This window comes from Pseudoliparis swirei, chromosome 17 (assembly GCF_029220125.1).
Source record: "Pseudoliparis swirei isolate HS2019 ecotype Mariana Trench chromosome 17, NWPU_hadal_v1, whole genome shotgun sequence".
Lineage (NCBI taxonomy): Eukaryota > Metazoa > Chordata > Actinopteri > Perciformes > Liparidae > Pseudoliparis > Pseudoliparis swirei.
Window position 1 is genome coordinate 4355342 of NC_079404.1, and position 24114 is coordinate 4379455.

General features: G+C 43.2%; 1 protein-coding gene across 2 annotated transcripts; it reads left to right on the forward strand.

Annotated features, from left to right (window-relative positions):
• Nucleotides 1–117: 117 nt before the first annotated feature.
• On the forward strand, nucleotides 118–18688 carry eno4 (enolase 4). 2 transcript variants are annotated; one of them, XM_056435691.1, is made up of 14 exons: nucleotides 118–285; nucleotides 1212–1340; nucleotides 3840–4024; nucleotides 7483–7625; nucleotides 8438–8607; nucleotides 8706–8834; nucleotides 9020–9088; nucleotides 9532–9696; nucleotides 10414–10539; nucleotides 14060–14234; nucleotides 15830–15891; nucleotides 16895–17012; nucleotides 17565–17666; nucleotides 18466–18688. In XM_056435691.1, the coding sequence occupies exons 1-13, from the start codon at nucleotides 118–120 to the stop codon at nucleotides 17636–17638; spliced, it is 1713 nt and encodes a 570-aa protein (XP_056291666.1). In that variant the 3' UTR covers nucleotides 17639–17666; nucleotides 18466–18688. The 2 variants fall into 2 exon arrangements, with proteins under 2 accessions (XP_056291666.1, XP_056291667.1); XM_056435692.1 differs by having other exon boundaries at nucleotides 17565–18688.
• Nucleotides 18689–24114: the final 5426 nt, after the last annotated feature.

Genomic DNA, 24114 nt, shown 5'->3' on the forward strand with positions numbered 1-24114 from the left:
TCAAAAGACGGGAGCAGCGCGGCGACGTGCCTCTGATTTCCCGGGTCTCTGGCTGTCACCTGAACGGGCCTGTTTCCATGGTAACATCTAACATCACAAAGAGGGACAGCGGGAGTAATGTCTTACCGAGGGGTTCTGAGCCGAGTCCCCGAAGAGCAGCGGGACCTGGACCGCATGAAGAGCGCCGCTGCAGAGTTCTACCGGGTCACCGGAGTCCCCCAGGTGATAGAGAGAGCTCTGAACGAGCTCTTCTCGCACGAGCCCGATGACGTCTACGGATACCTGGTAGGGACACAGCCGTGCTAATGCTAATGCTAACGTCACTCACAGGGCTAACTGTTAGCTAGTTAACTGACCGGTTAATTTAGCTCACTATTGGTCCACCCGGGGCTCTTCTGAGGCGCCAGTGCTGCGTTCAAGTACTCTTCATTTCTATAGAAATGCATTAACCACCTAAAACAGGCTTCGTATGGTCATGGAAAAAATGGAAAAGTCATGGAATTTTAAAATGGTTATTTCCAGGCCTGGAAAAAAATTGAATCCCAAAAGTTTTGGAAAAGTCATAGAAATGTGTAATATTCATATTGTGGTGACCCACATACAGACGGTGAGAGACATTCACCTAAGAGCTACTGTGCCTTTAAGAGTGGCGGGTTATTTAGTCTAGGGCTTCCGTTTCCGGAAGGGGGTTGTTGTCACGCTGCTATCTTGATGCACAAGTATTGTACATGTTATGTGGAGTTGGAGTAAACTACCTCGACTGCAACTACGTCTACTGCCTCGCTGTTTCCTAACTCTACAATATGTTCATTCACACAGTTTTATTAAAAGAATACACACTTATATACATTTGTTTTCTTTGAGCTCTCATTCGTCTGTAATGTCGTGGTCCTGCTAGGCTATTTTCTAAGGCCAGGATATGTCAACATATCACAGCTGAGAGTTTTTCTTCCTATCTGAGCACATAAAACATGTGTAAACCTGGAGTTTTTTAAATGTATAACTGTATTAATGACTTCTTGTAAAATAATTGTACCTGTTTTATCTCCCCGGTGGATGTAAATTACTCTCCAAATTGCTGTTGTTGGTGCTTGCTCATCAAGGGCACGAGTTTTGGAATCAGACACTTAAAAGGCTGAAAGAATCACACAACCTCAAACACATTCAGGAGAAACGTACCTAATTCATTGAACCGTCAACTGTCACTTTAGGCAAATTATTTTACAAACCTATCTGCACCGCCAAGGATCAGCAGGCTGAAAGGAAGGGAGGTTTATGGCGCGAGAGGACAGCTGTGCATCGAGGCAAAGGTCTTCTGCATCGTCTGCAACGAGGAAAAGGTAAAACTCAACAGTCATATTTTGCCTTTTTGGCAACAGACGCAACCTTTCCTCACAAACAGCCACGACCGGTCCGATATAATCTCAACAGATCAACTGATGTCTTTCTGTGGCTGACAGGCGCTCATGTGGCGGATGCCGGATATTCAGTTCACCGGACGCATTATAGGCGGAAAGATGGAACAAATCAAAATGTGTTAATTCATTAGAGACGTGCTGATGGTTTGTAATGACAGTGATGGTCCTCTTTGAACATGCAGGAAGCTGATGTGAGGAGGCAGCTGGAGGCAAGCAGCAAGCGAAGACGGTATCAATCGGAAAACTGTCCTTGACCTTTGACCCTTGACCCTTGCCATTTCATTTTTTACAGTATCACAAAAGCCAGAAAGATGAGATGTGACACTATGAACTGAGGTCACGCTGAGTTCACAGATATCACACAACTAGGCTAAGCTAGCCAGTATAGGCATGTACCAAATGCTTATACTCAACAGCTTATACTTAGTGCTATTATATATATACGTATTTATTTATACAGCCCAATATCATCAATCACAAAATTGCCTCAAGGGGCTTTTCAACCTGTACTGAATGCAACACATTCTGTCCTTAGGTTAACCCTTCTATAGCATATTAACATATACATCAATATGATTTGTAATTACATTAAAGCCCAGAATAAAAGATTAAAACAAATATTTAAGAAAAGCTGTTCTAAAAAAATGAATGTGTTTTTAGATGATGTTTATTTACAGAAGGATAAAGTTAGTTTTCCTGCAGAGCATTTGACCTCACAGGCTAGGGACTAATAACGAAGCGCTGGCACCAGGCTGTAGCAGCACATCCTGGAACTTTTAAAGGTGATCATCAAAACTGTCTCACTCAAACCGGCCACCAATCAAGATACGTTGTCTTAAATTGGGGTTAAATGCATGACTGGATAGGTTGTTTTGACCGGAATATAAAAAAGCTGCAGAAACGCGGCGTCATAAAATCATGGATTCCAGTTTTGCTTTGAAAATACAAAAAGATAAACAACTTTGAAATGAAGATGAAGGCAGCAGGAGTAAATAACAGAAATCCCATGAAGATGTAAGTCAGCTTGAGGGCGCTCCAGGAGAGTCGTGACGGCACACAACCCGGAGGGCCTGAGTTCCATTCCAGCCCGGAGAGTTCGGCAATGAAGCTTATGTTTGAACCTTAGTGTTGGGAAATTTGAGTTGAAATTTCAATAATAACACAATCATGGCCCTCTGTTGCACAACCGCTCACCTCCCACTATGTCCTGTCACGCTCCATTGTGACATTGAAATGTTCGTATATATGTCTTAAAACGGAGCTTTGACTGATTTATAACGCTTTTTAGCAAAATGTCTGAGGAGAGAATCGAGTATTTGTCTTGAATTTTGTCCAAATTAATTACGGAGACTTTTGCTTTTGGCTTGCTACTTGTAGAAGTTACATGCCGACTCCAGACGCAGCTCATGCGCAACAACCCAAACACATCGCGTGTGCTGTTTGAATCTTTTCGTGAAAAGAAAGAATCACATTTTGTGGTGTATGAAGTAAACTGGGCACAGCTGTGCTCTAGTGCCACAGAGGGGCCTATTGTCAGGCTGCAGCGTTACAAGGAATGTGGAATGACAGGAAAAAGCAGTGCTAGTGGCCTGTGAGAAGAAGGGGGAGGAGTCAGACGATGTTCAATTCAATTCAATTCAGTTTATGATATGATATGATACGATGATACGATACGAAACGATACGATACGAAACGATACGATTCGAGCGATGCGATGCGAAGCGATGCGATACGTAAATGAAACAATGCGATACGATGCGATGAACGAAGCGATGCGATGCTAAACGAAGCGATGCGATACGAACGATGCGAACGATGCGATGCGATGCGAAGCGATGCGAAGCGATGCAATACGAATGCGATACGATGCGAACGATACGATGCGAAACGATGCGATGCGATGCGAACGATATGAAGCGATGCGATGAAACAATACGATACGAATCAATACGATACGATACGATATGATACGAAACGATACGATACGAAACGATACGATACGAAACGATACGAAACGAAACGATACGATACGATACGAAACGATACGATACGAAACGATACGATACGATATTCCTTTATTCGTCCCACAGTGGGGAAGAATCAATCAATCAGAGCATCAATGAAAATAAATATAAAACACAAAACACAATACTCAAAAACTAAATACTAAATATACAGGGGGAAAACAAAGTAAAGTGCTGAGTTTGCCAGGATCTCCAGGATCTACTGCAGTGTGTTGTGCAGCCTGACAGCAGCAGGGAGGAAGGACTTGTGGTTCCTCTCCCTCAGACACCGGGGAGGAATCAGCCGGTGGCTGAAGGAGCTGCGCAGATGGACAGATTCACGCAAACTGCAACAATCTAGTCGCGAATCGCTCGTTTTGATCCTCTCTGAAGGCGCGTTCTCTCTCCCGGTGTTTAGAGCATGTCTTCAGCCGCCGTCTCCAGCCACTCTGGGCCGAAGGAGACGTCACCGGACTGGAAAGCAAAGAGTGGAGAGAGGGCGGAGCATGTGACGACTGCTGCCCAGTGGATCAATGGCCCTCTGAACAACATGCTGAAGGGCCAACCCCCCGGGGACCAATCAGATGTCGACCATTTGCTCAGGTAATGTTCAAATGCGGGTACATAATTGTCTGCTTTTGACACATCCTTAGTTATTGAGGAGCAGTGAAGCACCGGGGGAGCAACTGGGGGTTCAGTGTCTTGCTCAAGGACACTTCAACATGCAACTATGGGAAGAGCGGGGATCGAACCGGGTACCATGTGTTTCCACGAGCTACAGCCGACCCAGAAGCACGAAAGATTTATGTGCTTCTTTTTGTAAAAGTTAAAATTCTAGTCTACGCTTCATTGTAAAATATTGTTTCCTTACATTTCATTGTGATGGAAAACCTGTTTTTCAAAGTTACTATAGCCTTAAATAACTCAGTTTGTTGCTGTATTTAAGCTTTTATTATTGTCACAAGAATAAATTCAGGGTGAAACAACACCATGTTTTATAAGCGTATACTGGATATGTTGGAATTCCAAAATTCACAAACTTAGCAACTCTAACTGATGGTTTTTCATGTTAATTTAGGTTTTAACCATCTTAATCATAAACTACAAGGTCAATGAAACATGAACCAATAAGTGGTGGCATGTTTGCGGATTCAATGGGGTCACATCTTGTTTACCTTCTAGAATGGGGTCATGCCAAGGTTAATGCGTTGCCTATTGTCACAGCTTATCATATCATATACTGCACATAGTTCCTCTTATTGGAGTGCATTGTGTCTCATGACCCAAGAGAAAAGCTGAATGAGTTATCCGTATGGCTTGGGGGTCGGCGAGACAATGCTGTGTTGTGCTGCTTGCTTTATCCTGCCTTCAAATCTGGAACTGATTCATGCTTAAAAAATAGGAAAGTGTGGCTGTTACATTAACATGAAATTAATTATAATTTTCTTAGGCTCTATACATTTCTGATAGTAATAGATGTAATAGATGCCTTTAATTGGCACCTCAGTGTTGGATATTGTCAATGTGTCTTTGCTAACAGGCCATGTACCACATCCCTTCAAAGTAGCTGTAATTAAACCTCTCCTGAAGAAGACACTCTGGATCCAGAGGTGTTGGCTGACTACAGACCGATCTCTAACCTCCTCTTCCTCTCTAAGATCCTTGAGAAAGTAGTCGCAGATCAGTTGTGTGACTTTCTACATCATAAAAGTTTATTTGAGTTGTTTCAGTCAGGATTTAGAAAACACCACAGCACCGAGACAGCACTGGTGAAAATTACAAATGACATCCGAATCACATCAGATAAAGGACTCATCTCTGTCCTGGTCTTGTGAGACCTTAGTGCTGATAGAGGACTCATCTCTGTCCTGGTCTTGTGAGACCTTAGTGCTGATAGAGGACTCATCTCTGTCCTGGTCTTGTGAGACCTTAGTGCTGATAGAGGACTCATCTCTGTACTGGTCTTGTTAGACCTTAGTGCTGATAGAGGACTCATCTCTGTACTGGTCTTGTTAGACCTTAGTGCTGATAAAGGACTCATCTCTGTACTGGTCTTGTGAGACCTTAGTGCTGATAGAGGACTCATCTCTGTACTGGTCTTGTTAGACCTTAGTGCTGATAAAGGACTCATCTCTGTACTGGTCTTGTTGACCTTAGTGCTGATAAAGGACTCATCTCTGTACTGGTCTTGTTAGACCTTAGTGCTGATAAAGGACTCATCTCTGTACTGGTCTAGTTAGACCTTAGTGCTGATAGAGGACTCATCTCTGCACTGGTCTTGTTGACCTTAGTGCTGATAAAGGACTCATCTCTGTACTGGTCTTGTTAGACCTTAGTGCTGATAAAGGACTCATCTCTGTACTGGTCTTGTTAGACCTTAGTGCTGATAAAGGACTCATCTCTGTACTGGTCTTGTTAGACCTTAGTGCTGATAGAGGACTCATCTCTGTACTGGTCTTGTTAGACCTTAGTGCTGATAAAGGACTCATCTCTGTACTGGTCTTGTTAGACCTTAGTGCTGATAAAGGACTCATCTCTGTACTGGTCTTGTTAGACCTTAGTGCTGATAAAGGACTCATCTCTGTACTGGTCTTGTTAGACCTTAGTGCTGATAGAGGACTCATCTCTGTCCTGGTCTTGTTAGACCTTAGTGCTGATAGAGGACTCATCTCTGTACTGGTCTAGTTAGACCTTAGTGCTGATAGAGGACTCATCTCTGTACTGGTCTTGTTGACCTTAGTGCTGATAAAGGACTCATCTCTGTACTGGTCTTGTTAGACCTTAGTGCTGATAAAGGACTCATCTCTGTACTGGTCTTGTTAGACCTTAGTGCTGATAAAGGACTCATCTCTGTACTGGTCTTGTTAGACCTTAGTGCTGATAGAGGACTCATCTCTGTACTGGTCTTGTTGACCTTAGTGCTGATAGAGGACTCATCTCTGTACTGGTCTTGTTAGACCTTAGTGCTGATAGAGGACTCATCTCTGTACTGGTCTTGTTAGACCTTAGTGCTGCATTCGACACCATTGACCATGACATCCTATTTCAGAGACTGGATCAGTCGATTAGTATTAAAGGCACCGCACTAAGTTGGTTTAAATCCTATTTATCAGATCGATCTCAGTTTGTATTTGTAAACGATGACGCCTTAATAACCACCGACGTTAGTCACGGAGTTCCACAAGGTTCTGTGCTTGGACCAATTTGATTTACCTTATATATGATTCCTTTGGGCAATATTATCAGGAAACACTCCATACATTTTCATTGTTATGCAGATGATACTCAATTATATCTGTCAATCAAACCAGAGGATACCAACCAGCTCGCTAAACCTCAAGCATGTCTTACAGACATAGAAACATGGATGACCTGCAACTTCCTGATGTTAAACTCAGACTAAACTAAAGTAATTTTACTCGGCCGAGAACACCTCAGAGATCAATTATCTGTTGAACTAGATTACTACAATTCCTTATCACCAGGCAGCTCTAATAAGTCTTTTAAGTCCCTCCAGGTGATCCAGAATGCTTGATAGTGCATTGCGATGAGAATGATGTCGACAACATCTCCTGCAGTGTGGTAAACTGGAATGAGCAGCACGGGGGTCAAGGATATCTCCATTGTCAAACACAGACATGATCAACAGCGATTACCCATGTTTCCTGTCCACAAGATAGAAACATGCCGTCCTCTAATTCAATTCTATTCAGTTTATTTTGTATAGCCCAAAATCACAAATTGGCCTCAGAGGGTTTTACAATCTGAGGCATTAATATAAGGAAATTAAAATCAATGGAACTGCTAGGTATTCATAAGGTCGACCGACTATGAATATAACCCATTATTGGTGTGAATGGCAAGAGGATGTAAATATTAACGGACAAAGCATCGGACCTTGTGGCACCTGCTTATCAAATGAGGTGTTAGGTGCGTCACGTATTGTCAGAGCTCAGTACTTTGTTTTATTTAATTTCACCCATGAAGAAGCTTCATTACAGATCATCTTTAGAGGTTGTTGTTTTTGTGATCCAAAATATATATTTTTTTGTCTTGTGCAGCGATTTCTTCATGGCCCGCCTCCTGGAGGAGAAAGACCTCCGGAACCAGGAGAAGGAGGAGAGTGAATCGCCCAGCGAGCCGGAGGTGCCGCCGCCTTCCCCGCGGTCGGCACAGACTAAAAACAAGAAGAGCGTCGATAAAGGTAGAGCAACATCACTGCTTCATGTTCGCTATCAATATTACACTTACTTTACTCACTGTGTGTTTGGCATCCTAGCGCTCTTTAATGGCGAAAACAAATACTATATACCGTTTTCCATTATAATTTCTGCTTGATTGACGTTAATAACTGTTTTGTACTTTGTCTTATTACAGTGTATTCTCCTCTGCTCCCTCAGTGTAATATTCATTATGTTAATGATGTTGCTTATATGGATGATAATGCCTCTTTCGTGTCGTTATGTCATGTCAACTCATTTGGTTGCAATCTGCAACCTTCAAGCTAGATGCCACTAAAACCTGCACACTGTACTTTTAAGCCAAGACTCCAAAGATCGTGACGTTTGAGCATGAATTGTGCCTTTTGTAGAGAATAAGCGCCTCAATGCTGAGGAGTTGTGATGAATAGATGTACAGTAAAAGCTTCTGACCCTGAGGGATGCTGTTCCACTCGGCTCTGCTCAATCCAAAACACGTTCTTCATGATTTAGTCTGGGTTTGGTTTTTCAGCAACATTGTACTTGTGAAGTACATTAATTTATTGACCAAACAAAGTCAGTCATCTTTATTGTCAATTTTCCATTTGTTGAACATACGAAAAATCGAAAGTATCTTTTTTCTCTTTTATCCGACATTAAGTGAAAAATAGTAATAAAAAGTGATAAAGTGATAAGGTAATAGAGATATAGTGATAAGGTAGGAGTTTCATCTACCTCCATCGAGCATCACCTGGACGCCCGACATGTGCATTCTGACTTCTTCTGTCACGTGAGTGTTTTTGCTTCTACATCACAGGTAAAAAGAGCAACGCCGCGGAGAAGTCTTTGCCTCCGGCAGAGCCACCGGAACCAGTTGTCCCCGGGAGCTCGGCCATCGGCGCAGTGTCTCTGGCCGTGGCCAAAACCGCCGCACAAACACAGGGAATCCCTCTCTACCAACACATAGCAGCTCTGAAGAGCAGAACGGTGAGAACACACCAGCACCAACACACAATCATCACAACGGACACACTATACATGGGGACAACTCGTGACGTTGTGTTGTCATGAAACATCGTGTCCAGGCTCCGGCTCGGCTCCACATCCCTGTGTCTTTGGTCACGTTGCTGAGCTGTGGGAAGACTTCTCCCGGGAAACTGAATTTGCTGGAGGAAATCATCCTGATCCCCAAAGCTGGACAACGAGTCAAACAAGTACCCAGACGCCTTTGTGCAGTTCTACCTATCGGCAGTTGGCTGTCGAGCTGCTCACTGCATAACGTGTCCGCTGAAACTCTTTGCGCAACTTCCCATGCTGTGGCGTTTCATTGATAAGGCACCTCTTCCATATTCAATTTGCACTCTTATGAACCACACTGACCTGTGAACGTCGTCCACAGATGATCACAATGACCCTCGAGTTACAGAAGGAGATGATGAGAATAATGAGCGCTTCAACAAAAGTCGGGGTGAGGGAATTTGCAATTTATTCACATTAAGATGAGCACCGGAGTTCACTCCGACTTTATATATAAAATGAATGATTATTATTATTATTATTATTATTTATGAGAGCACATAATGCAGAAGATGGAGGCAGCAGTCAAGGCCTTGTCTGTTCCCGAGCTTACCTAAAGGTTGTATAGAAAGGTATGCGGGAGGTATGTCGAAATGCTCGTTGAAGCTTTCAGTACTTCTCCTGTTTACCTTTTCCTTCATGCTGCATAGAGTTATTTCCCGCATTGTTCGATGACCTGTTGGTCAAGCTTTCATACCTTGAAGGGAGGAGAGCGAGTGCACACACTCAGTCTTCAATCAAACATATGAATATGTACTCATGTCGTTCACATCCTGCTCCAGCGAAGCACGACGCTGCGGTTAACCGGGTCCAACTCTATGTCTTTGCTCCGAGGCGACCCAGGCGGCGCCGTGCGGCAGCGGAGCGCCGGCGGTGGCCTACGAGCGACCCGAGCAGCCTCTGGACCTGATCGCTGAAGCCTGCGCGAACTCTGGACTGGCACTGGGAACGGAGATCCACTTAGCACTAAACTGCGCTGGCCCGGAGTTAATGGACTGTGTGAGTAGCCCGGACGGGATAGATTCTGTCCTTCATGTGAGACGAGCTGTTTGGAGTCCAAGTGAAGGAATGCTCTTGAAAATCAATTTGAAAACACTTTCTATGATGCAAGAGACACAAAACCCTCCAACTGAGCCTCTAACTCATGTAATGTGGTTATAAAGGATTATATCATGATGTTCCTTGTATTATACTGTATTCCATTGTATTCCTTATATTTTATATTTTACTTTGTATACTTCTTGTATACATCTATATCTTTCACTTGTATACATCTATATCTTTCATCCCTGTATTTTATATTTTATTTTTTATTCTTGTGTGTTTAGTTTATTGGTGCTGCTACTGTGACGACAAATTTCCCCTAGGGGATTAATAAAGTATATATCTATCTATACGACCCTTTCAAAAACATTAACAGCAATTATGAAGTATTATGATACTTGACTTTACATTTGTGATAATGTAAAATATTTTTTTATAAAGTATTATGATGCTTAACATCGTATACATATGTATGTATATTTAGGATTCATGATTATACAATGCTATATTCGGATTATAATGCATTTGAATTCATGTACTTTAAATTATAAGTCTACTTTTATTGCATTGTTGGCGTCATAGAAAGGGCAATCATTAATTCCATTAATGCTGGACGGGCGACAACAGGCAGCACAGAGAATCTAATTAGTTTGCTTCTTTTCTTCCCCTCAGTCTAAAGGGAAGTATGAAGTTGCAACCGGAGTTTTGAAGTCTCCGGATGAATTAGTTGATTTGTACCAAACCCTTATCAGCAAATATCCAGCAGTGGTGGCCTTAATCGACCCGTTTAGGAGAGAGGTAAGTCCAAACACGATCATTTGTTTTGTGTGTTTAACCAGGTTGTTTATGCTTCTGACAGAGTTAAACAGAATAGTGGAAACATCAATGTAATTTATAAATGGGTTTCTTTATTGAAGGACAGTCAGGTCATACAATGTCACCATTTAAGTAATGTTTCCCTTACATTTCTTTACCAAATAGTTCCATACAATACAACACAAATGGATAAATACAGAATGGAAGGAGAAGGTCATGTAAATATATATATAAATATATATTTATTGATATATATACACTTATTTATATATATGTATATTAATTTATATATATTATATATATTATATATTCAAATCATGCTTTGCCATTTCTCATAAAAATGATCCCAGATATAAATACCAGTGCGTCACTAAATGGAGCCTTGAAGAGGTTTACTTCACTTCTCATGCAACATTTATTTATAATATATATTTATATATAAATTAATATACATATTTAAATATATATATATATCAATAAATAAATATATATATTACAATATTCAAGTCTTTGAGTCATGCTTTGCCATTTCTCATAAAAACGATCCCAGATATAAATACCAGTGCGTCACTAAATGGAGCCTTAAAGAGGTTTACTCCACTTCTCATGCAAAATTCATGATCTATAAAAAGTAATGTGTCGCGCCAGTACTGAAAGACCCATGCACACGTATGTTTTGGAGACAAGGGAAACTTTGGGTCGCAGTCACAGGCGGTGGAGTGAAGCCAGACGGAAGAAATTCAACGTGATAAATAAGATCAACTCAAAAAATGATATTCTGCTGCATATTTCATGAATGAAGAGGGCCGGACTACCGGCAGCTGATGAAAGGATCGCCATCATCGGTTGTAGAAATCCAAGATAGCATCATATTTAATCATATTAAATCATATTAAATCATGTTAAATCATTGCAGAAGTTCACTGTAACAAAACGTAAAGAAATGTACCGACTGTGTTCACCTATCAAATTTCAATTTTCAAATGATATCCAGGGTGGGGGGCGGGGGAGTGAACTGATTGTCACAATCATTTTTGGAAACAATCAGTCTGATTTCTGTAAACATATAACTGAGATATTGTGGTATCATAATGCGTTTTACTGCGGAGGGAACAACAAAAACATTTCTTGGTCTTCCTTTTGTGATTCTCTGTGAAGAACCATTGATTAGGAGGCTCTTTTTTTAAAGCGTAAACATTCACAAGGTCCATATATCATTTATGGTTGAATGTGGGCGTGTAGAGGGGGAATAGGATGTGCATGTGGAAAACATGACAATCGGGCTTGGAATAAGTGTCTTACTTGAAAATACCTAAAAGGTCAGCCTCTGAAAGCTTGAACAAATCACAAACATATTATTGTAATCTTTATTATAAGTGAGTCCTTTCTGATTTCATAAAAAGACAGGAGGTAAATATGACTGCGGTATAATATAAAAAAACCATTTTGAATATAATCATGTAGTGGAGGGTTTTCTTACAATACAATTATACAATATATGAAGAAATCAGCATGCATGAAAAAGTTGTAAGTGTAACAATTGTAATTGTGCAAACTGAAACAGAGTAAATAAAGAAAAGAAAGTTCGATATGACAACAACTTTTTTCTTTTCAAGTGAACAAATGTAAAATAGCTGTATTACCCTATAGCTCTGTTGTTATAGAACATTGTGTGAGTATTTGGTGATATTTTCGCCCCAGCATAACAGTTTTAACCCTTGATCTGATCCCTTTCTACTCGACAGCCTGCATGGAGCCATGTCCTTCATCGGTGGATTGTTATTGCATTTATAAAGTTGCTCCAACGGTTGCTTTTCTTCTCGTATGCAGTGTCTCGGGCAAAGGCCTCTTGGCTTTGCTGTTTCACTGTTGCCACTGACAGCCTCGAATATGATGACAGTAATCACGCTCTCTGTATTCCACCGTTTTGTTTTGCTAGTCTTGGACCGGCAATAACAGAAAAAAATGTTCACGCCAAAGGGGGATTCACAATTACACTTGGGACCACGATACCATTTCCCCAAGATTGATAATCGACTCTACGGTCGCATCCTCCGGTCTGTGGCCGCATGTCTTGGACACTCGTGTGAAGACAGAAGCAACTGATGGACCTTGGTGATTTGGACCAAAGGGCAGGGGGTGGGGGTGGGGGGGGGGATTGGCGGACCATCCTGGTAAACCTCAAAGTGTATTGTGGTTAGTAGTTGGATTGTCTGGCTGAAGCTCCTGCGCAGTCTTTAACTCTGGGTTGAGAAGCTCCTCGGTGGCAACGCCCCAGGTGTGAATGAGATTTTGCCATGAGATGCCGAACGATCAGGACATTTGTCGGCTCTTGCCTGATGCGCCTCTTCAGTGTCACATGGAGGTCGGGGACAGTGCCTGTGGAATTGTAAATGGTAAATGGACTCGTACTTTGTATCGCGCTTTCCGACCACTCTCCCATGCATGCACTGATGGTAGGGTGCCATGCAAGGTGCCACCTGCCCATCAGGACTGCCGAACATTCATCACCCACACAAACAACAAAGTCACAGTATTTGGCAACAATTTGGGGTTGAGTGCCAAAAGGACACATCGACATGGACTAGCAAAGACAGGGTTTAAACCGACAAACATCTGATTGAAGGGCAACCCACTCTACACTGAGCCACAGCTGTAAACAGAGCTGATGGTTCCCATCTTTAGAAAGTGGGGCCAGATAGTGTGCTTCAAATATTCGGTGCATCACACATTGTCTGGGGGGGGGGGTGGGTGTATTGACTTCATCAGAGGTCTCAGTACGCACTGGGGAGGTTTGCAGTCGAGTGCCTCTGAGTCTGAGGCCATAGTTCTCTACCACAAAAGGTGGATTGCTCCCTTCAGGTTGGAAGTGAAGGAGTTCAAATATCGTTTTTCGGTCTCAAGAGGGTAGAATGGAGGGTGATATTAACAGGCGGATTGGTGCAGCGTCAGCAGTAAATGCAGGCGGTGTACCAGACGGTTGTGGTGAAGATGGAGCCGGAAAGGTATCGCTTATCACGCCTGGTCATGAGCTTTGGCTAGAGACAAACCGTGAGATTGAAGATACAGGCGGACAAAATGAGTTTCCGGCTGGGCTCGCCTTTAAAGAAAGGGTAAGTAGCTCAGACATCCGAAGGGATGCCTTCTCAACGACTTCCTTTGGGGCTTTTCTGGCCACCTTCAACTGGAAAGAGACCTCAGAGAATTTGCTGGAGAGATTATCGACCTAATAATCTGACATGGGAATGCCTTGATCACCCAGAAGGAGCTGGGAAATGTTGCTGTAGAGAGGAACGTCTGGACTACCTTGCTTAGACTAAGTCACCATCAAGATTACTGGAATTGTTCTTCAAAACCACATTAGTGACTGCTTAGTTGTTGTTCTACGAGAGAATTTACATCAAACCTCGATGTGTACTCTTATTTATGCGTTTTAGAGATATGTGTTTGTGACCATGCATGTTCATCCTCAAACGTGCCTCCTTGTTCCTGTGTGTGTCAGGACGTCGACCAGTGGGAGAAGCTGAGCAACGGGATTGGAGACTCGTGTTCTCTGCTCTCCGACCTCACCTTCAGGGCAAAGGCCCCACCCCTCCCGGGAGTCAGAGGTCACATCTTGAAACACATTCACGAGACAACGGTCAGTGATTTGATCCGCATCACATCAGAACACCAAGGTAACAGGTTCACTGGGGGGGGGGGGGGGGACACACAAACAAAACATTCTGGAAATCTGAAATCAGCTTGTTGGTAGGGAAAATACAGTTTGACTCAACTTCCACACGAGGAATAGAAACTATTATTTTTCTCACCGACTTTATTTGGAGACTTTAAGAAGCGCAGTCTCTGTTTCAAGCTTTCCGTTTGACTTAATTTCTCATCAGGCTCAAGTAGACGTGTCAGGAAACAACAGATAGTAAACATTAATATTAGGTTTATTGCTAAACTCTTGCGACATGTCTATTGAACCGCCTTCCGAAATGGATTCAGTTTAAAGGAATACATATTACCCGTCAAGTCTACCTCTATGTAGACGACCTTCTCCACTCCTACGGTCCTAGACTCCCATAAAGTCTACCTCTATGCAGACGACCTTCTCCACTCCTACGGTCCTAGACTCCCATAAAGTCTACCTCTATGCAGACGACCTTCTCCACTCCTACGGTCCTAGACTCCTATAAAGTCTAGCTCTATGCAGACGACCTTCTCCACTCCTACGGTCCTAGACTCCCATAAAGTCTACCTCTATGTAGACGACCTTCTCCACTCCTACGGTCCTAGACTCCCATAAAGTCTACCTCTATGTAGACGACCTTCTCCACTCCTACGGTCCTAGACTCCCATAAAGTCTACCTCTATGTAGACGACCTTCTCCACTCCCACGGTCCTAGACTCCCATAAAGTCTACCTCTATGTAGACGACCTTCTCCACTCCTACGGTCCTAGACTCCCATAAAGTCTACCTCTATGTAGACGACCTTCTCCACTCCTACGGTCCGAGACTCCCATAAAGTCTACCTCTATGCAGACGACCTTCTCCACTCCTACGGTCCTAGACTCCCATAAAGTCTACCTCTATGTAGACGACCTTCTCCACTCCTACGGTCCTAGACTCCCATAAAGTCTACCTCTATGTAGACGACCTTCTCCACTCCTACGGTCCTAGACTCCCATAAAGTCTACCTCTATGTAGATGACCTTCTCCACTCCTACGGTCCTAGACTCCCATAAAGTCTACCTCTATGTAGACGACCTTCTCCACTCCTACGGTCCGAGACTCCCATAAAGTCTACCTCTATGGAGACGACCTTCTCCACTTCTACGGTCCTAGACTCCCATAAAGTCTACCTCTATGGAGACGACCTTCTCCACCCCTACGGTGCTAGACTCCCATAAAGTCTACCTCTATGGAGACGACCTTCTCCACCCCTACGGTGCTAGACTCCCATAAAGTCTACCTCTATGTAGACGACCTTCTCCACTCCGAGACAGTCCAGACCTTGAAGGTCTAGCTGGCTCAGGTCAATTTGGGAAACGTTCAAGCTCTAAACTCACCGTTCAGGAAGGTTATCTCTGCATGAATATGATTGGACATATTAGTCACCTGGTTACAGCAGATAGTGACATATGAATGAAGCATTTGATGCTTGCTGAAGTGAGACTTCCCAGCTTGAACTATATCAAACCCTCTTCTTTTTTCACCCATGACATATTGCTTCTGTTATAGATTGCCATCAATGCTCACGTTGCGTGTGTGTCTCTTTTGTGCCAGGTTCAGTGTTGATGGGAACAACATGCAGTGAGCCCTGCAGTGAGGACTCGTGGTCAGATATAGTAAGTCTCTTTCATTTGATCCCAATCTGAAAGATCCCAAATTGTTGTTTTTGGCCACAGCTGTTCCCTTTAAGAAGCCACAGCATGTAGCAGTTCAGAGACCAACAACAGATTGAAACACAGAGACCGGTGGATACAAACACTTGTCCGAATGAATATTGCTCCATAACTGCTATAGATGTATTTATTTATTATAAGACAAAAGACAATACTAAGACATAACACCAAGAGGACAACGAAACAGTGGACACAACATCATAAAGTCAGAGTATTGTGAAAAAAGAAAAAAGAAAGAAAGAAAGAAAAATGCATGTGTACATGTGTGCATGTGTGTGTGAGTTTAAAACAAATATATTAATTTTTTTATTTAAAGACACAAAAAGTTCACCATATTAACTTAACAGGTAACGATATGTTTCTGCTGCTGTGTGTATGTGTGTGTGCCACTTGTATTGCTTATGGATGTATTGTAACCCTCCTCTAGTCTTTCTACTCACATGGTTGTATTCATTTGTGATGTTTTTCACTTTCTAGCCACACACATGCACATCCCAGTGTTACATCAGGTGCATTGGAGCATCGAGACACATGTCCACAGCTGACCCTGTGATGACTTGTCATCTTTCAGATATGGAAGAGCAGCAGGTTACGTGCACAAAGTCCATTTATTCCTGACAGCTTGAATAACATTATCCCGCTCATACCACGGTCACTTACCAGAGCAAAATGAACTAAAACGCTTCATTTATATTTTCATGCCTTTTGTGACGAACATCAAAGGTTTTTTTTCCACAAGCAAATCCCTTTGTTTCCCTGGAAACCCTGACATACCTGGAACAATGGGATTGTTTAGCAACGGAAACGTTTACTGCTCCAGCAAAGAGGACCAGCCTTCATGCCACAGCAAACTCATCAGTGGAACCCCAGAAGCTGAGTTCTGGTTTCTGTCCCCCCCCCCCGCTATTAATCTCCTCCTCCTCCTCCTCCTCCTCCTCCTCCTCAGGCTGTTGGTCTGGGCCTGGACTATGTCAAACTGGGAGGTCTGAGCGGTGCTGAGAGGATGACTAAGTACAACCGGATGATTTCTATAGAAGAAGAACTGGCCCAACAGGGAATACTGGGTAGGTTTTTTTTTGTGATGGTTTTTAGCCGGACAGAGAAAAAGGAGGCCAGACAAAGACAGAGAGAGGGAGAAAGAGAGAGAGAGGTGATCTCTCTGCCTGAGAACACATCTCTCTCTCTCTCTTTCTCTCTGTCGGATATAAAAGGAAACTGTGTGTGAGGAATCATACAAACGTGTAAATGTGTGTGTGTGTGTATGTGAGAGTGGAAGAATCCCCCCCCCCCCCCCCCGCATCACATACCCTAGACTCCTTTGGATTTGTTAATTGGCCGCCTAATTACACACACAGAGGGACAAATACTTTCCCATCCATCAAAGCGGGCGGCGAAAGGGTTAATGAGAGATGATACATGTCTGTGTGTGTGTCACATCACAGGTGTGTTGGTGTGGGATGTTTGTGTGTGTGTGTGTGTGGGGGGGGGTCACGCTGAAGTGGACCGAGCTGCAGTGAAAAGGTAAACGACATCATTTCAGGCCCGTTCTGGGAAGCCTCTGCGTCCGCTCACTATACTTTCATCACGTTGTCTCCCCCCCCCTCTCCCCCCTCCAGCCTCCGAGGAGAAGCACCACCACCCCCCCCCACTGTTCTACGATGAACCGCAGGAGCCGGAGAGTGCCGCCTGACACCGGCCCGGCTCACAGCGTCACGTTTGTACGGAGAGAAAATCTGATTTAAACGTTTAAATCCGGCGCCGCATTAGATTCCACTCTCATCGCCTCGTCCCTCCGTCGTCTCTTCCTCGCCCGTCGACATGTTCACCGCCGAGTTGATTATGAGCCGAGTGCATTATTCTAGTGTTACCGTTCTGCTTTATTTAAAAACGGTGGTAGAAAAAAAAAAAATCAATATGAAGCTAAGTGAGGAAACATAACCTTCAATAAAAACAGTTTTCACAGCGTCTCGCTGCTTCTTCAGATGAACACGAGCCGCACCTCGCGTCACAATCCATCATCACATGATTATCTAAACATTGCAGCACTAAGGTCATTATGTCATGTGACCACGAGCCATTTAAAGCTTTTTATGATAAATAATAATAATAATAATAATAATGAGTTTAGTTATATAGCACCTTTTAAAAACATAGTTTACAAAGTGCTCTATACAAAGAATCAAGGCTAAACCAATAGAATTGTAAGTCACACATATAAAATTAAAAACAGACAAACTAAATTAGGGGAACCAAAGAAATGCATAAAAGGACGACATCACTTAAAGGCTGTTCTATAAAAATGGGTTTTCAGAAATGATTTAAATAAAGTGACTGATTCTGTGAGCCATTAACAATGTTTGTCTCACATTGTATTGCTAAGAAGACAAAATATCCAGTTAAAAAAATGAGTCTTTTAAGTAAAAAAACACAGAATATGTATTCTGCCTACTACTCATATGAATAATTTGTCATATTCATTGAAGGTGTTGTAACTTTAATCTTGATTAAACACACTAGGCGAGTCCACAGTCGACTGCCGGGGAGGGGAGACGTTCCTCCTGAGTGGTGCAGATGTAGTGGCTCTTGAGAACACCCCTCTGGCTGTAGTAGAATGGTACAGTCCGATAGTCAAGGCCAAAGTCTCCTGAGGCGACGCTCGGCTCCGGGACCCTTCACGACGGCGGGTTGACGGAGGAGTTGCAGCTAAATAAATCCATTTAAAATAAATATGTTAACCCTCTTTGGTATTTTATACATTTATTTAAACGGTCCCCTTTCCCTTGGCAGACGTCATATTCTGCATTTAGCAGAAAAGTCTATTTATTTGATTCATGGGGGGCGGAGTCTCAATGCATCGTGGTCCTCTGGCCGGTGGGAGGACATAACTGGATGAGGAAGGCTGGAAGAAGCTGTGGGTGGGGGGGGGGGGGATAAATGACACTGAAATCACACATACACCCACACAAACACACACACGCACCAACACACACACGCACACACATATGTACAAACACACGCTCGCACACAAACACACACGCACACACACACACACGTGCAAACACACGCACATGAAAACACACACGCACACACACACAGCTGTGTCAGTGTTGTCCAACAAAGCCCGTCTCCTGTCTGTGTGGGACGGCCCCCTTCATAACGGGTCCCCCCCTCCCCCCTTCGCTGTGACCCCTCTCATGGTTCCTCAGTTTCCTGGAGGAAATGATTCAGGTCCGGGTAGAGGGACCGGAGGGGGGGACGGGACCGGAGGAGGGGCCCGGGGACAGGGGAAAGGCCCGGAGGAGGGGACAGGGGAAAGGCCTGGAGGAGGGGACCGGCCCGGAGGAGCTTCCGGCCCGGCCTGCAGCGCAGAGAGAAAGGCCTCTTGTATCCGGTGGGGAACGGAGGAGCTTCACGAGAGCTTTGTTTACCACTTTGTTTACCACTTTGTTGACCACATGCAGCGGCACCAACGGGCCGGTGGAGTGAGTCTCCTCCTCCACGGCTCCGCTCTGTGAACACAGTCCGGCCCCGACGCCGACCCCACACTCGTCCCGCTGACCTTGTTCAGGCTGGAAAACCAAAATGCAGACCGCATCGTTGGAGAGAACCGAAGCCGTCATACTTCACATTCTGTCCAATCGCTTCATTTAATGTTTTAAGAAAAGTTAAACACGGGCCCTTCAACTTTTAGAAAGATTCTGACGTTTGCTGTTCCCATCGTTGTAAAAAGTGCACTTCACATTGACGTTGAAAGAAAGGGACACAAACAAAGAGAGAAAAGGGAAATCAAAAATGGTGGTAATTTGAAGATTCATGAGATCGCACAAACGTTGTCGAGCGGATTATTCCGTTCCCGTTTCCTTCTTTGTGGTTTTCTCGGTTTGCACGCGGCGTCTAACTGACAACCTCTAATCAGTGACGCGCCGAGGCCGCCGGACGCACGGCCGAAGGCGCCCCGGCGGGGCAATTACAATGTTTACGGTGGGGGGGGGGGAAATGTATGAAATGACGAACAAAATAGGTCAAATTACGTGTTTTTTTCAGAGGACCTCCCTAATTGCCCGGTCCCTGAAGGGACCATAATAGAAATTTAAAAAACAACACCGCGTATTGTATCGGGCCGATTGGAGACGCCGAGGACGGGGGCAGCGGGGAGAAGAAAGGGAAACAGCACGGTCGGCGTAATTACATGTTTTGCCTCCGCCGGCGGTGTGTGTGCCGTCCGTCAATCAACATCAGCGAGCGCCACGGCTGGAGAGGCTGGCAGGAGGAAGGAAATAAAGGAATTGACTTTAGTCTCTGCCGAGCAGGGTTGCCAGGTCTGTGTGACAAAACCAGCCCAATGGCCAATGAAAACCAGCCCAAAACCAGCCCAATGGCAGTCGGGCTCATCAATGGAGCCCGGGACTGACTGACTGTCACCCCAGACCCTACCTCTTCTTCTTCCACCCTCTCTCTCCTCTCTTCCCGCCTCTTCCTCTCCTCCCTCCCCTCCCTCTCTCCCTCCTCCTCTCCCTTTCCTTTCCCCTCTCCTCCTCCACACACGTCACACAAACATGCACTTAACCTGAGGCCTCACTCCACACACACATGCCACTTATGCACACTTTAACTTAAAACACACACCATATAATATACACTTTAACTAAAACAACACACTCATTGAAGCACACACACACACTTTCATATTTTTTGTTCTGTCTTTGTTGTTGTTGTTGTTTGTTTGTTCATGTCAAAAAAATGTTGCTCCCACAAAAAAAAATCCAATAGTAAAAATTCCATTCTGATTCTGAATAAAACAAGCCCAATATCAGAACTCAAAATATGCCCGTGCCAAACCATATACACTTCTTTTAAAGTCCAACAGCATTGCTATCATTGCCAAATGTATTGTAATATCTACAAAGTAACACCAAATGGTTAGTATGCCAGCATTAAAAGCAGTTTTCCCTCAACAGTTATTTCACCTAGGTCCTAAAATGGCCTTGTGTAATTAGATACAGTGTGTGTATGTGGGCGTGTCCCATGTCCATGTGTGTACGTGCTGATCTGGAGTCAGTTTGGTAGGATTTGGGTATAAATAAATTATTTCATTTAAAATATGGATTTTTATTTAAAGATATTCATGTAATTTGCATGCAAAATAGGTCTACCCGAACCAGCGGACACAAAATTCAACCCACGGCAACACTTCAAAAGTAGCCCAATTCCGCGGGAAAACCGCGGACCTGGCAACACTGGCCCCAGGGATCAGTTCATACAAGACAAGAGCACTTCCTGTTTCCACCCGGCTCCACCGTCGGGACTAAACGTGTCCTGAAAACCAAATTAGTAGGGCGACTTCCTGGAGCGAGGGATGAATGAACGTGGAAGACGGAGGAGTGGAGAGTCTTTTGAAGGCCGTCGTTGACGAATCTGGTTCCAGGAGAGCCGTAATGACATTTGGGGGGCTGGAAATTGAACGAAGCCCCGTAAGCTTTAATTAACAGCGGCACACAATGGGCGGCGGACATTTCCCCCGCGGGTCACGGCTCTCACGTTTCGATCGCCTCGCTCACGGAAGCGACCGGGACGGGTCGGCAGGTGTCGGCGGGCGGAAACTAAACAAACGCGGAGCGGTGCCGCCATTGTGTGTTAAAGCCCCAGCAGCCATTGTGCCTCAGAGGGGAAACCCACCCTGAGACCAGGGTTGCCAGGTCTGTGTGACAAAACCAGCCCAAAGGCCAATAAAACCAGCCCAATATCAGAACTCAGAATATGCCCGTGCCAAACCATATACACTGCTTTTAAAGTCCAACAGCATTGCTATCATTGCCAAATGTATTGTAATATCTACAAAGTAACACCAAATGTTTAGTATGCCAGCATTAAAAGCAGTTTTCCCTAAACAGTTATTTCACCTAGGTCCTAAAATGGCCTTGTGTAATTAGAAACAGTATATTATCATCAATAAAATATAGCTTTATGAACGCTTAGACCAATTCACTGACGGACAAACTAACCTGTTGCTTTCTCTTCCGTTTTCTCTCTTCCTCCCTGCCTGGACAACATGAATGTACTGTTTTTACTTCATATGCATTTACTGTAGTAAATGCAATACCTTATTTCAACTGAAACACTTTATCATGTTGCTTCACTATATTTTAATCATATACTTATAGTTCATACATGTGTAAATAGGCTATGCATTTACTGAATTAAAATAATTTCAGCTTACCTGTTTGACTTGAAGAAGGTGCCTTAGAGCGTTAGGTGCGTGTGTGGATGTGTGTAGGTGCTGATCTGGAGTCAGTTTGGTAGGATTTGGGTATAAATAAATTATTTCATTTAAAATATGCATTTCTGCATCCATTGGTTTTCCATCTTGTTATTTACTGAAGCGTTCGCTCATCATATCATTCAGATGTGCTGCAGAATCTGATGACTAACAGTCATAATCAGACGTCTCGACAGTCTCAGTCGTCCATGAGAGACGTCTCCATGGAAATATTTATGTAAAAAATCATTCAGAAATATGACCGTTATGTATTTGTCTTTCTTGCTTCATCTACATTCATGTACACACACGTGATTACATTAGTCGCATAGTTTTCTGTTCTGTCCTTTCTTTTGTTGTCTGCATGTTTAATTTAATTTTTGTGTTTGTTAATTTTGTATATGTATATATTTTGTTTATTATATAGGTGGAGGCTTCAAATAAGCCAAGTCGGCTTGTTGCCCCTTCCTGCATGATGATTCTCATGGTTCTCTGCTCTGTGTGTTTATTTTTAATTTTCTTGTTTGAATTGTGTTAAATAAATGAATAAAACAGAGGTATATACAGAGGTCACTAAGAGTTAAGACTTTGAATCCAACCATGTCTTTGAGAAAATATTTAAAAACATTAATTTAGGTATAATTAAGAGGGAAATGATTTGAAGTAATTACATGGTGGATCTACAGACCGTCAAACCAGAGACCGGGCCATGGGTCCAGAAGCCGGACAGACGCGCTCACATTCGCTCCTCCGGGCCCATCTGGAGTCAACAGTTAAGATTATTAACTTTGCTCAGAGTGGGAGGAGGAGGCTGGAGGAGGAGGCTGGAGGACCGGCGTGTAAACAACACACGCAAACCCCTCAGAACTCAACCACGTGGTGTTGAATTTTAGAGAATTCTTTTCCCCCCAAAACTTCTAACAGCATGCCGGATGCAGCCAAGTATGGAGGACAGAAAATGAATTAAGTATAAATTAATAAATGCTTAAATAAATGTAAACATAAATAAATAAATGCTTAAATAAATGTATACATAAATAAATACAGGAATAAATAAATGCTTAAATAAATGTATAAATGCTTAAATAAATGTATAAATAAATAAATGCTTAAATAAATGTATAAATGAATAAATGCTTACATACATGTAAAAATGAATAAATGCTTAAATAAATGTAAAAATAAATAAATACAGGAATAAATATTAATTATAATTATTATTATTTCAGCATTTATTTATTTATTCCTGTATCTATTCATGCATCTATTTATTTATACTTAATTCATTTTCTGTCCTCCATAGTCGAGAGGAGGTGCCCTTCACTAAATGTGAGCCAATAAGAATGTTCATACACAAGTTGACCACGACTTTAAACCACATTTCCATGACCAAACATTTTGTGAAATCCTGGTGTACACACGAGTATACACCTTAAAAATGACACAAATGAATGAGAGACAATAGTTGGATTAAAACACTCAATATTGTGATCATTATTCGCATTTATTCTTTCAGTCAAACTGCGTTTATGAACATGTGAATATAAAACATTTCCATGACTTTTCCAAAACTTTTGGGATTTAATTTGTTTCCAAGGACTGGAAATAACAATTTTTTTAAATTCCATGACCTTTCCAGGTTTTCCATGACTGTACGAACCCTGCTAAAAGAAAGGTTGTAGGGTGGGGTGGGGGTGAGTGAGGGAGGGAGCAACAGCAGAACACAGTTTACCACAGTGGCCTGTAATTGCCCCGAGGGGGGGGGGGGGGCTACAAGGTTAACGCGGGTGTAGGCGGAACAATCCAGAAACGTGCTTTGCTCTCGGCGGATACTCGAGGCCGCCGAGCGCACACAGAGCCGGCTTCACCTCCAGCATGAGCAGCGGAGCCGAGTGAACCCCAGCAGGTGG